Source organism: Symsagittifera roscoffensis, chromosome 4 (genome assembly GCF_963678635.1).
Source record: "Symsagittifera roscoffensis chromosome 4, txSymRosc1.1, whole genome shotgun sequence".
In the NCBI taxonomy this organism is placed as follows: Eukaryota; Metazoa; Xenacoelomorpha; order Acoela; family Convolutidae; genus Symsagittifera; species Symsagittifera roscoffensis.
The window spans coordinates 5,253,442-5,268,358 of record NC_087065.1 but is presented as its reverse complement, the minus strand read 5'-3'; the positions used below and the strand labels follow the sequence as shown (position 1 = coordinate 5,268,358).

The following is a 14,917-nucleotide window of genomic DNA, read 5'->3' as shown; positions in this document are numbered from 1 at the left end:
CATTTTGACTATGATTTGTTTGAAATTAACAAAGGGATTTTCTTCAGCTTCAGTATGTGTGCTGGCGCGAACATCGTCGGCCCTGTTTTCCTCTGGAAAACACTTGTAGTAGAATAGTGGCACTGGTTTCACCGGGGGCGTATTTTAGATATCAGTTGATGCCATGACCGTCGCTGAACGAATAACACCGACTTTTGTTGGGTTTGTCTCCACCACTCGTGCCTTTTTGTAATCGCAACTTTTGACCGATTCGTCAATCAGTCATACTAATTCGCCCACGCTCAGCGTTCTATGTTGCTCTACATTCCATTTAGTTTTCGCATTCCACTCAAGAAGATACTCGCTTGACAATTGTTCACTTTACAGTTCGCTAATTTGCCTTGATTCTGCCAGTCTCGGCTTTTGAACGATTCAAAATGAGACAAAGTTTTTTTGCTTTCACTCTTGAGTGTTTGGACATTCTTCAAATAAAAATTCAACACAAGTTCATCATTGGATTTCTTCAAGAAATTTTTGATAATGTTCAAACCGATGTTTTTTGACAATTTAAAGAACAAATTTCAAATCCAGCAAAAGATAATCAAAAGTAATTGTACGGGTCGGCGAAATAAGCATCGAGTAAGGATCAACATGATGAGCTAAAAGCTCCGTGTTTTAGGGCCACGAAAATTGTTTGCCCCGGAAATGTGTTTCTTTTAGAGATCTCAATAGAGCTTAGCAATTTGGTCGCATAAAAATCAAAAACTAAATCCGGCTTTTTGGCATAGCAATATGAGTCAAATTTGGCCAAGGATGAACTAAATGAAAGAAATGGTAAATCATTTTGACTATGATTTGTTTGAAATTAAAAAAGGGATTTTTTAGTTTTTTGCAGCTTCAGTTTGTGTGCTGGCGCGAACATCGTCGGCCCTGTTTTCTTCTGGAAAACACTTGTAGTAGGATAGTGGCGCCGGTTTGACCAGAGGCCTCTTTTAGATGCCAGTTGATGTCAATCAGCCATACAAAGTCGCCCACGCTCCGCGTTCTATGTTGCTCTAAATTCCCTTTAGTTCTCGTATTCTACTGAGGAAGTTAATCTCCTGACCAGTTTTGCCAAATCATGTGTGTATAGGCTTGCGAAGTTCTAAAGGCTTCTCTTAAGTCGGGATATTTTTCGGCTTCAGGAATATAACGAATAGAGATATTGGGTCTATCAATGGGAAAATGATAAGGAGTCAGTGCACCAAGATCTTTAGGGTCGAAGCTCACCGATGTCAGTGGTCTTGCATTCAGTGCTTGCTCCACCTGACACATCGTTTTGCTCAAAATCTCATAATTTATAGATCGGGATCCAAGAACTGCAATCATTGCTCTTTTGCACCTTCTGACTAAACGCTCCCAGATCCCATCAAAAAGAGGAGCTCTAGGGGGATCGAATTTCCAAACTAAATTACCGAGCGTAAGTTTCTCCTTCATTTCTTGTTGATTCCAACTTGTCACCTTTTCTTCCATTTCTTTCGCAGCCCCTACAAAGTTGGTGCCGTTATCACTCAGTTTAGTTTTTGGCTGCCCTCGACTAGCAATTAACTCAGATAATGCTGCTAGATTCAGCATCTAGAGATAGAACGATCGAAATTTGAACTGCTCGTGTTGCAGGACAAGTGAAGAGGCAACGCCATCTTTTCAAGCTTCTCTGTAAAAACTTGTTTGGATTGGAAGAAAATAATCTAATCAGCGGCATTCAAAAGAACAGATTCCATGTGACAGATCAGACACTATTGGTTGATATGCGATATGCGTTCTGGGAGCAGATCAGACATTATTGGTTGATATGCTATAATGTCTCATTTCTGACATCTAACACAGTGATACTTGATCGTCTTCAAAGCGTTTCTGAGATAAATAATCCAACTTTTTTGTTGCACCTCACTTTGAACATATTCCGTCCCCACGTGCCAATTTTCTCGGTGATCAAGCTCGAGTAGTCATTGTATCGCTTTGTGCTCAGCACCCAAAATATTTGGATGTTTCTGGTCGTTTGAACAGTTAGCATGACAGAATCTTCCTTTCAATCTCATAATCCCGATTTTGTCTAAGAACGGAATCATTTTTTTAAACGCGACTTTTGCGAAATTGGTATGATTGCCTTCAAATAATTATACTCTTCGGGAAAGCTCTCCAACTGTGTCAACTTGAATACTGCCAGCGTTGCCTTTATTCGTTCCCCCACTTGAAGCAAACTAATTGTCTTTTGCGAAATCGAAGACAAATTGCCACTGAAATTACTAACTTCGAGAAGACACTAAAGCATTCCCAGGAAACTGTAGCAGTAGTGGAGAGTGGCGCGCTTAATCCCTTCTATGGGTTCCTTTTCCACTAGACCCGTCGGTTGAAGGGCCAAGGGGATTCAGGCTGAGTCAACCAAGCCGTCCATGTTATCCACTCACTGCTATTTAGATCCGCAATAGTCATTCCTCGAGTTCCAAAATAAGCTGGATTGTTTACTCCAGGCATTGATTCCACTCATCAATGGTGGAAGTTTCAAGGATATTGGCTACTATGTTTGCTACAAATACCGTTTGTCTTTTATGAGCTGAATGAAGCGAATGTAACACTGTGACTGAATCGGTCCAGAAGTATATTTCATTAAAAACTATGTCATGTTCTTTCAGTATTTATGCTCATAATCGATTTGAGTTCAAGGCAGTTTGTAATTCGAGACGTGGAATTGACTATTGCTGCATTGGTGCTATTCGACATTTTCCTAGTACGAAAATGATTTCAGCTTCTTTCTCGGTTTTTTCTCTGATGAATGCTATCATCAAGCAAGGCATCGACAGTTGTGATTGATAGCTGCGCAAGGCGGTGGAATTCCTTTGCAAATAGGGTCTCGGTAATGAGAAGTTTTTGATCTCCTGTATAACTATATATAAGTAGGAAACTTGCTTGGAATCATTTCCGTCAAGTTCTTTTTCTCACTACTGACCACTCGTCTGCCAGATTGACTTTAAAAGCATTCACATTCCCATAGTGAAGGGAGCATAGAGACTTAATGGGTCGAAAACAGACGAAACAAGCGATAAGACTGCACTTTTATTGATTGAAGAAGGAAACTTTTTCTGAGGTCCTCGAGAAACTTCTATGCTGTCATTTTCTACGTTCCAATTCAGTCAAAAAAGAATTGATGAGTTGACTGGTTCTATCTTTAACCGTTTGTACGTTTCTAGCAAGCAATTTTCAGGCAAAAATTCTTTGTTCATTACTGGGCTGCTACTCACCCATTTACTTAGGCCAAATACTCTATTTGAGACGCATCAGACAATTTCCTTGTAAATTGTTTTATCTTGCATCGTAGTTCCTACTGATTTACCAAAACCGTCCATAAAAAAATTTCTTCTGATGCATTTTTTTGACTGGGAAAATAGTTTAATTTTCTCGTCTCCGGTCTTATGCAATGCAAAGTTGACACAAGTCAGCAAAATTTTCGCTCCGAAAACATGTCGCTTGTAATCGTAAGTCCGAATTCTATCAGTAGGTTGATCTCTCACCAAAATCCGCAGACATTGGTATGGACAACTTTTAGGAAAATGGCGTCGGTGTCAGCCGATATTGCAATCTGTTTTCGCGGAATCAAAAAAATATCCGTGGAAGGCTTTGTAGTAAATCTGGTCCAGGAATTAGCGTATCATCCAATGAAATGCCATTTTACTCAGCGGCTGCGTTACGTACTCGTCTCACATTTTCCTGCTTCTTTGTATTTGCAATAGGATGATGTGGTACGTACCACTGTGGCTAATTTCAAGTCTCGTGTAATTCAATGCTTCACCTGCATTTTTTCAACTGCTCTTAAAAAGAGTCAGCTGCGATAGCTAGTTGCGTAGATGCTTTAACCTGACAAATCAGTTTTCTGGGTAGTGGTCCACTTGTAGTCCAACTCAACAGAATTCGTACTGTCCAGGGGTCACGAGGTCCACCTGACTTGTACTCCAGTGGTCTGATGAGACAAAATACGTCTTGCCCACGGGTTATACCCACATAATTCATCGATAAAAAAAAGGTTAGGAAGAGGCCACATGTGCTTATAGCTTTTCTTCGATTCTTTTTAATCGATTTTCTTGTATCCGATTTCAATGTCAAGATTGGTATGAACCTGGAAATTTTTGGCCACTAGTCTGTTATCAATAGCGCTGATCCGAATTGTCACTTGACTTGAATCCATGCTTTCTGTTCCATGAATCCCAGTAACACTCATTTTCACTTGCCCTCGGGACTGCAATTTGAGTTTTTCTGAAAGTTTCTCGTCTATAGAAGAAATGGTTCATCCATTGTTGCAGAATGTAAAAGTTTCCTTTGAGTATCGTTTATCGAGTTGGAAACTAAAATTTTGACCAGCTGTAACATGCCACTACTTCGCGTGGAAGATGACATAACTGATGAAGCCTCAAAACTTGAGTTTGGTTGGTCTTTGTTTTGATTTGTTTGGCCCCTCAGAGTTTTAGAGTGTAGAAGACAGTTATGCTTTTTTGAGCATCCATTGACACCACATTTTCTTGCCACACTATAGATGTTTTCCGTTTCTGTATGAGAAGCTTAATTTGTGCAGCTTGATTGACTCATTCCTTTCTGATATTGTCATACTCATGAACTTGGGACAATTCCACAATTTATGAACTCCATCGCTCAAAGGGCTTTCGTCGTTCGTTGATTCCTTCTCAGATGACTTGGTGTGCACCATAAATGAAGAGTTTTTTTTTTGTTTTATGCTTGTCTTCATTTCCACCAAAATTTTTGAAACTCATTAAGTACAATCGCTACGTTGCTTAGCCAACCGCCAAAAAATTTAATCCGACGCAATGCTGTCCACTATCGGTGATATGGGACAACCACTTACTCTTGATTTTGGGTGGAGCTTTCTGACGGCACTGTTCAAGACTGACTCAGAGACCAAATTTCCAAAACATTGAAACAGAGCAAGAACGTCGATTCAAGCCGATAAGACTTGTGCGTATTTTATAATTCCGGCGAGTCGTGCAATTTGATGTATTGTTGGGTGTGTATTTTTTTCAGCTTTGCATTAACTATTTTGTGTGGTCTTCCAAAGTTTCTTACAAATGTCTGCCAGGCTATAGAATACACTTCTTTCGAAAACGCTAATCCCTGGATTGTCGCCTATTTTTTTCCTGTAACTTGCGTTTTCAGGTGAATCGTCTTATAGGTGTTGTCTACAGGTGCGCTGTCTACCGTTAGGAAAAGACTTGACCATTCTGGCCATTTTAAAGGGTCTCCGTCAAACTCCAGGAGTTTCAGCTTAATTAGCTTGATGTACAATTCCTTTTCTAGCATGTTAACACTTGTCTTGGGCGGAAAAGTGGGCTTTTGATTATAAGAAAGTGTCTTCAACTTGCTTAGTTCCATTTTTAAGGGCTCAAAAACTGGTTTCACACTAGAAATTTCAGGCTCAATATCAATTTGCTTTGGAAAGACTGCTTTGTTTTGTTCCACTCGCTCGCGCTGGGAACATTTGAGCTCTTGAGTGATCTGCGGAAGATGCAGTTTCTCTGGTTCTACAATTAGGCGATGGGATTCAACATTTTCAACCCAGGAACTCATTTGACTGAGTTTATCTTCCTCTTGCCATAAGAACGACGCAATTAAGTTTAAGCTTGACCGACTTCTTTAGTCGGAAATCTAATGCATTTCGAGGTCCAATTTTTTCATCTTCATTTCGAGTTCTGCCGTTTGCCGCATTCCTTCCAGCTCTAACTCTTCATTAAACTTAAGTTGTTCAGCTTCAATCTTAAAATCGCGTTTTTTCCTTTCAGCGGCCATTTGTTGCTTTCTACTTTCGATTCCAGCTTTTAATAGTTTCTTCTTTTTTTTGCTTCTAATGCGAGTCTTTGTCCCCCGCCTACTTGAGAAAAAAATACGAACAGGATTTCTGAGCTGGTTTTTGACTCGACACGCTCCCCATTCCATTTTTTCCATATCGCAAAACTGCTGTTGAGCTGTCTTCGAGTTTCCCTCCTAGCTTCATCCCACACAGCCTGATGTTGCGTTTTGAGAAGATTTTTGTATATTTTTTTTTCCAAATTTTCGAGATTTAAGACATGAGATTTGCATTAGGACGCTAGTTCGCTAAATTTGCTTTGATTCTGCCAGTCTCGGCTTTTGAACAATTCAAAATGAGACAAAGTTGCTTTCATTCTTGAGTGGTTGGATATTCTTCAAATGAAAATTCAACACAAGTTCATCATTGGATTTTTTCAAGAATTTCTTGATGATGTTCAAACCGATGTTTTTTGAAAATTTGAAGAACAAATTTCAAACCAAGCAAAAAATAATCAAAAGTAATTGCACGGGTCGGTGAAATAAGCATAGATTAAGGATCAGTATGATGAGCTAAAAGCTCCATGTCTTAGGGCCACGAAAATTGTTCGCACCGGAAATGTGTTCCTTTTAGAGATATAAACCAAAACTTAGCAACTTGGTCAAATAAAAATCGAATAAACAAATCCGGCTTTTTGGCATAGCAATATGAGTCAAATGTGCCCAAGGACGAACTAAATTTAGAAAATGGGTAAATCAATTTGACTATGATTTAATTGAAATTAACAAAGTTATTTTCTTCAGCGTCAGTTTGTGTGCTGGCGCGAACATCGTCGGCTGTGTTTTCCTCTGGAAAATACTTGTAGTAGAATAGTGGCGCCGGTTTCACCGGGGGCCTCTTTTAGATCCCAGTTGATGTCATGACAGTCGCTGAACGAATAACACCGACTTTTGTTGGGTTTGTCTCCACCACTCGTGCCATTTTGTAATCGCAACGTTTGACCGATTCGTCAATCAGTCATACTATTTCAGCCACGCTCAGCGTTCTATGCTGCTCTACATTCCATTTAGTTTTCGTATTCCACTGAGGAAGATACTCGCTTGACAAATCATGTGTGTATAGGCTTGCAAAGTTCTAAAGGCTTTTCTTAAGTCGGGATAATTTTCAGCGTTAGGGATATAACAAACAGATATATAGGGTCTATCAATGAGAAAATGATAAAGAGTCAGTGCATTAAGATCACTAGGGTCGTAGCTCACCGGTGTCAGTGGTCTTGCGATCAGTGTTTGCTCTACCTGACACATCGTTGTGCTCAAAATTTCATATGTTATAGATCAAGATCCAAGAACTGCAATCATTGCTCTTTTGCAACTTCTGACTAAATGCTCCCAGATCCCTTCAAAATGAGGAGCTCCAGGGGGGTGAATTTCCAAACTATAATACTGAGCTTAAGTTTCTCTTTCATTTTTTGTTGGTTCCAAGTTGTCATTATTTCTTTCAATTTTTTCGCAGCCCCTACAAAGTTGGTGCCGTTATCACTCAGTATAGTTTTTGGTAGTGCAAAAGCAAGTTTCTTTTCAGCATGAACGATTTGTTCGAGTACTGTTAAAAAAAGTACACTGATGCAGAATCAAGCCAATTTCAAGAAAAAGGATCAGCAACCTCAACTTTTTCTTAGCCAATTCTAACTAAAAGCAGTATCATTTTGTCAAACAGTTATCCCATACCAGTCAAACCCAGTGGAAAAAATAACCCGAGCCATAAGAGTCCACGTCAAGGAAAAACCTGTCTAGCGAAAGTTCTTAATTGTTCACGAGGACTGGTTCAGTTCAGTAGATTAAACAAAATTACAGTTCATTTGTGTTTGGAACCCGAAACACCTATTTATCCGGAATGCGCAACTGCAAGCTTTGTTCACTCCAGGACAATTTATCGGGAAATGAGAACAACTATCTATTTTCACTTGAGACCTATCATGAGAAAAACCAAGAAAACTTTATGGACGTTGAAAGGAAGTTTGCGGACAGTTTTTCAAAGAAATAGTTTGGTTTCGAAACCTTTAAAACTACCTCAAAAAAAACTTGAAACACGATTTTTTGTGAGCCTATTTTCTATTGGTTGTACAGAAATTTTTTAATCGAGTTTAAAAAACCAATAAACACATTTTTTTTTCTACCACGCAAAGTAGGTTGATCCATACTTTTTCGGAAAGTAGCTCTAACTGGCGAGGGTCTATGGGCAATTGGGTCTAAGATGTTTTGTTATTGCGACCATTGAAAAAGAGAAGAAACATATAATTGAGCTTTTGCACGCAAAATTAGGTAACGCAAATACTTATCGGAATGAGTCGAGTCATTTATCATATTAAAGCCCTTTTAGCCTTCATTCCAAGGATTTAAAATGATTGCAAAAATTTTCTCAGTTTTGATGAAAATCGATTTAAATTTTTGAACGTCAGTCTAATTTCGAGCAATTGAACATATCTAGTAGGTTTTTCATCGAAGGATAACCAAGAAAATTTTAGTTCAAGACATCAATTTTTAATTTCATTCCATTGAAATTAGTTTCAACGTTTTCTTTATTTAGCCGCATCTTAAAACTAAAAGTCCTCAAAATTTCAGTAAATTTTTTTCTTTTAAAAAAAAATTGTTGAAAATTTTGATCATTGATTTTCAAAATTTCACAAAAATTTCACAAAATTTTTTTTATTAAAAAAAATTATTGAAAATTTTGATCATTGATTTCCGTTCCAACCATTTGTTTCGACCAAATTGGTTGAAACTTGTATTAGGGTGTGTTTTACTTCTTTTTGTGATTCACGCAAAACCTCGACTTGGCTGAGTGATATTTTATTTCGAAGCTTTTTCAGTCGTGTTTCGAAAGAATTTTAAAATTTATCAAAAAAAATTCCCAGTGTAGAAAAAAAGCGTTTAAATTTGTTCTGTCTAATTTTGAGGTAACGCGATCAAGCAGCGTTCGTTATAGGTAAGTTTTTAAAAAAATTTTAGACTTTTACTCTCACAAAACTTGATTTTACTTTAAAGAAAACTTTGTTTACATTTTGTTTGATATTCATTTTTTGAAAAACAAAATTTGCAATTTTGCTTATTTCACTAATTTCTACGTTTCTGTACAGTTTTTGGATCATACCACGTATCAAATTTTATGCTAATTTGAAGAAAAAAAATAAAGTGAAAACGTTTCTTTTTCTGTTTTTTTTTTGTATGAATGTGGTCGGCAACCTGTTATCCGCTATCCTTAGTTTTATTTTGTTTTTGTTTTTCAAGTATTTTTTTGCAAAAACACTGTCTTCTGAATTGCTTGTTATACTACTTCTATCAAATAAGCTTACAATTTAAGTTTTTGCCCACATCCTTTGCTCAGATCCACCACGCACAAAAACGACAGTTTTGAAAAAAAACTTATAAAGTGTTTTTTTTTCATAAAATATAGATGGAAGATTCTGTGCTGAACAAAAAGCCAGATGAATCTTTGATTACTTTGTTGTTTTTCGGTGCAGATTCAGATAACACAAGTATCTAGCAGGAAATGCAGTGATATATCACAATGAATTTTTTCAGAGATGAAAATTCAAAAAACAACTTTTCGTTTTAGTTACAAACTTTAGCTTTTAGACTTTAAGCGGCGTCAAATTTTATTGAAGGTTATAAATAAGCAGTAAAAAAAAATTTTTCTACGTTTAAAACACTACTTCTACTACTACTACTCTGGTGGGAGTTTAGTTGTCCGGTTTTTGGACTTTACTTTTCCGTACTTTGTTTTTCATTTTCCAACTTTCATTTCACTTTTAACTTGGTGAAGTTGAAATTGATATTTATTTGACAGTCTTTAAGAAGTAAAAACGGACATTCAAAATATATTCGGAAGTTACAAAGCTGGTAAGATAAATTACAGCCGATTTTGAAAATTTACTTTATAAGCAGTTTAACTTTTCAAGCACTTTTTCCTGCTTCAGATATTTTAATTTTGCGAATTGAAGATCAAGGAAATATCTGTCGCATATGTTAGTGATAAAAAATAACATTTTTCCTTCAATTTTTTTCACATCACTTGAACTGTTTTCATATCACTTCACGTGGCATCTGTGCTTAACACGGTCATTTCACACCAGGAATGAAAATAGGTCAATTAAAAGTGTAAGTGACAGAACTTCCAAAGAAAATAGTCATTTCAAATTGCCATCATTGCATCATTTTTCAATCTATATTTCAATTTCAACTTCGATTGAGCAATTCTGTAATTTTGAGCATATGGTTGCAGACTCAAATCATCGCCTGTTATAACTTCCTCGAAGCAACACCCATTTGAAGAAAAAATAATGAATATTTCGGACCTATATTAATTTAACAGTTTTTCAGACTCGAAAGTTTTTGCTCTCTTTCATCCCTCCGCTTCCCTGTTTCTTCCAAATTCTCCCTCCCCCTCCAAACACCCCCCCCCCCCATTTCCTCATCACCTGAGCATCATTCTTATTGTGGAGCGATGTCATGTATCAGAACTAAATATTTTTGTCATGGCCTATTCAGTTCGAATGCCAAAAGCTAGAAGAGTTTAAGCTTAGAGGATGAAAAGTTTAGAGAAGGATAAGTTTCTCGAGGGTGGGGACGGATTTTCAAATTTTTTCGAAAAACTGATTTTCCGAGCGCTCTCAGTGCATTAAAAAAACACCATTTTTATCATATTTTTCTGCGCCATAGGCAAATTTAAAAAAAAAAAACAAGTCGAAATGCAGTTTTTGGACAATTTTTGGAAAGTTTAGACCAAAAAATAACGTTTTTTCGGCGCGTGCTCCTCTTCAAAATTAGTAGATATTGGCGCCAAAGGCGCCCTTAGAAAAAAATTATAGGTTGGTCGGTCGAAAATGGATTTCATAAAATAATACCAAAGAGGGGACCCGTTGGTTGGCGAGGGGGTCGAATCCCTGACGGAAAGAGTAAGCGTCCGCAGCCTATACCCCCCACCACCCCGCAATCCGCCCGCCACTGAGTTTAATTAAGCTTCCGTGATTCAAAGTTTCCGTATGAGTTCTCGTTTTTCCTCCTGTTTTTCTGTTTTTCAAGCTTTGAGGTTTCATGGTCGAAACCTGATCCGTGTTTGAGAAAGTGGTTATTTACTTTGCTTAATCATAATTTGTTTAAACAACAATTCCATGGATATACTACATACTACTAATCTGTTTTGATTTCTTGTTAATGCAAGGAGGGAGGCTATTCTTCTACTTCAGATTTACCTCTGACAGAGTCTCATTTTTCTACTCTTCCGCTCGGTTGGCCACCCAGGATGTCAAATCAATTATTCGGCCTTCTCCAAAAAAAACAATAACAAACAATTTCAATAACTGGAACATTTCTTTTCTTGATATTTCAGGTTCCCATGTACTAGTGTTTTCTTCTCAATTCGAAAAAGGACGCGAATGAGCGGTCAAGTGAATGCAATAGTTATGGTTCGATGATGAAGATTGTTTCGAATGAAATTTTAAAACAAAAAAAAACCTATACCAAAATTGAGAGAGGCTGGATATTTACCTGTAAGGCCAGCATTTACGGCCGTGCGTGTGTTTTATTCGACGGAAACTGAATTCCCATTTAACTTTACTTTATTGATTACTATCGTTTCCTCTCTTTCTTCGTTATTGCCAAGTTGCGCTATTAATATGGATGACTGATTGCCTCTTCAGAGAAAAGAGTTTAGCGTTATACCACACAAAAACAGACCCCTGATTCTTTCTTTATTTCTCTCCCAATAGACCAATATCACTTTTTATTACTTACTCCCTGCTCGCTAATTGGTATTTTATGAAGCACAAGTCGTCGCCACTGTCATTATACACATATATGATGGTCTGGCTAAAAACCACACCCATTGTTAACCGCTAAGCCGCATATTTAAACTGGGTTCATTTTAAAATAAAAAGTCTGAAATTTTGCTCCACCGCTAGTCCGGAAAAGTTTAGATTCTTTGAGCCATTTTGATTACTCTCAATCAACTTTGCTCCATTCACTTACCATTATTGTCGAACAAAAAAGTCAAAAAAAGTCAAATCATTTCACAGAAAATCCAAAAAATTGAGTTTACTTGACATAAAAATAATTGTTTTTACTAGTATACGAAAGAAAATATTTTTTGAGAAAATATCTGCCTATTAGTGTTTACTTCTTTGTCGTTTTCTTTGAACGGAATCGTTTAGTTACTTTTGCCTCGACAACTTGTGAGATCGACAATGGACGTGAGTAGATTTTCAAAATAATTTTTCTAAAAAAATTGGAGCTAAAAAATTGAATCTTTTGTCAAATTATCTGAAATATGCTTTCAAAAAATCCAAGTGATGGCATTAATTAGGACTCTATTGGAGTCAAAGTTGCAGGTAACGTTTATTTTTGTTGATTTTTTTAATGAATGGTTGCCTTAAAATTATTATTTGGTTTCAGTTTTTTGGTGATATCATTGCAATAATACGAGTTGAACTCCCTCTTAAGAATTTTTTGTTAATGCTTCAATTGTAACTGTTATCGGTTTATAAACAATTGGTACTTTTATTCTAAGCTTCAAACTGGAAAAATTATGTAAACGTGAAATGCAGGTTTTAACCATTTTCAAGTTGTTACAGTAAAAAAAAATAAACTTTGAAAAAGTTTTTTTTAGTTCCCCTTCCGTAGTAAATAGGGGAGTATATGTGGTCCGATGGTTTTATACTTGTTTATTTTATATAAGTAATCCATGCTCCATTTTTAAAACTCAAATGATGTTAAAAAAGTTTTCCTAAACAACGGGTTTTTGCAAATGGCAAATTGAATTGGTAAAATTTGTGGAATGATTCTAATTCTTAAAGAGATTGCGAAATATAAATCTTCGGGCTAGTTTTTAAAATGCAAGCCAAATTAAAAATGTGTACAGCTGGGAGATTGATCCGCAACACTTCAGATTGCCGAGCAGTGTAATTGGTCAAGAGCAAAAGCGGTTGAAACTACTCAGTTCGTTTTTAATGCATTCAATACGCCATTTGATTATGCTTTTCTGAATGACTTATCCCGCGCTCAAAACCATTCCAAATTGAATAATTTGAAAATTAGTTCAATCAAATATAAGCACTTCAGATTTGACATTGGCAATGGGTACTTTTGAAACCGTTCAAACACATTTCGAAAGTCCTCCGTGGGTAAAATTCTGTGCTTTTGGTTCCTTCAGTGTTCAAATTGAGAATAAAGTTCGTCTTCATTTTTCATCTGACGGTGTTTCACCATTTAAAAAGTTATAAGCTGCTTTTGCTTAACTGTTATTTTCATAGTTTAAGGAACAACTGGTGATATAAACGTTTCTTTCATCGACAACAAAAACTGAAAATCCTCAGAAAGATGCAGTAAAACAATAACATATTAAGCATTCATACAACAACTGCACTTTTCTAAAACTCTATAGCTCATTCATTTATTGATCTAAATTTTCTATCCTATTGTTCAGAAAATTTCACAAAAAACCAGACAAAATTATGCACAAATTGACGTTTTCTCCCTAAAACGCCTGTTTTCAAGGATATTTTTAGACAACTTTTGCGCTGAGTTGTACAATTATTATCAAAAATTTAAATCAACAAAAAAACGATCATCTCACAGAAACCCCAACAAAATGAGTTTACTTGGCATAAAAATAATTGTTCATTTATTTCTATTAAACGAAACACAACATTTTAGTGGAAATATAGTAGTGTTATAATTCTTTGCTATAAGTTGTTTTAAGCAAAAACTTTATTTGGCTTTGCTCCGAGAGTTTGAGAGATGGACAATTAACGTAAGTTTTAAAAATATTTTTTCAAAAATGTTGAAGCTAAAAAATTAAATCGACAAAAATTATTTGTCAAAATACCTAAAATGTGCAATCAAAAAAATCATAAAATGACATCATTTAGTACTCTACTGGGATCAAAATTGCAAGTAACGATTATTTTTGTCAACTTTTTAAACGAATTGTTGCCTTAATTTTTCAGCGCGCGCCAATAAACACAATTTTTTCGTTAAAACATTCCAAAAAATGCCCAAAAAGATCAAATTTATCCTTTTTTTAAAGTTTTGCCTGCCGCGCGGAATTTAAAAGAGGGTCTTAAGGTGATTTGTGAGAGTTTGGAAAACTCAGTTTGGTCATCAAAAAATTGTCGCCAAAATTTTTGAAAATCAATCGCCGGGTAAATCCTAAATCAGTCTCTATCTAATTGGACTTTTCAGTTCACGTTATTCGATTTTAAAATGATTATTACGAAATCATTGTCTGTTTTCAAACCTTCTTTTTTTCAGGAAACTAAACTACACGCGACATAGAGTGTTAGGTTTGAACTGAACACATCTATATCTTGCAGAGATAATTTTCACAAAAATATTGTGAGAAACTTTTGTCAGGAGAAACAAAAAATGTCCGTTAGCTTCTAATGAATTCAGTTTCCTTTTCTTATGAAGAAAGTTCAAACTAGCGCCAAAAACGCAGGGCTTGATGAGCAGCTTTAATAATTAATATAATCAATTTTAAAATCTCCAGGTGTACAAACATATTGTCTACTCAGTTATTTTTTTGTCTTGTTATTTTGTTACCATTTTTTCCTAAACTTGAGCTGCACAATGACTTGATTTGATTTACAAAGAGAGCTGAGAATAAAAGCAACAAAATGAATTCATTCTTCATCGTCAATGTTTTTACATCTTGCTTGTTGACTAATTTTTATATTGATTAAGAATTGAGATTTTTATCTACGAATTTCTAGATTTTTAAACTTAATGTAAAGGGCCACTCTTAAAAAACAGTAAGTAAAATTCAAAATGCTAAGCTCTCCATAATGTTAGAAACAAGTCAGACTAAACTCTCATCTGAAATTCTCTGAGGGAAAACAATAACTTAGTCCAATAAAAAGCCCCCCCCCCCTTTTTATTGGACTAAGTTATTGTTTTCCCTCAGAGAATTTCAGACGAGAGTTTCGTCTGACTTGTTTCTAACATTATCTGTTCAATTTTCAAAAACAGTTAAGTTTCTTAAAATTGATATAGTAGATTACAAAGGATGTCCTTAGAGCTTTTTCAAATTTCACTGTTAGTTCGATTATTTTGTTCC

General features: G+C 36.0%; 1 protein-coding gene across 4 annotated transcripts in view; it reads left to right on the top strand.

Moving 5' to 3' along the window:
- The window catches only part of LOC134843780 (metabotropic glutamate receptor-like protein R), a 140,084-nt gene that overhangs the window by 18,811 nt on the left and 106,356 nt on the right, over positions 1-14,917 (top strand). Inside the window, exons 1-2 of one of the 4 annotated variants that reach the window (XM_063860056.1) lie at positions 9,942-9,963; positions 11,195-12,053. In XM_063860056.1, coding sequence (XP_063716126.1) covers positions 12,048-12,053 — 6 coding nt within the window. In that variant the 5' untranslated portion in view covers positions 9,942-9,963; positions 11,195-12,047. Of the gene's footprint in view, positions 1-9,941; positions 9,964-10,893; positions 12,054-14,917 lie in introns of those variants that run through there. The other 3 variants (XM_063860055.1, XM_063860054.1, XM_063860053.1) reach the window with 3 other exon arrangements.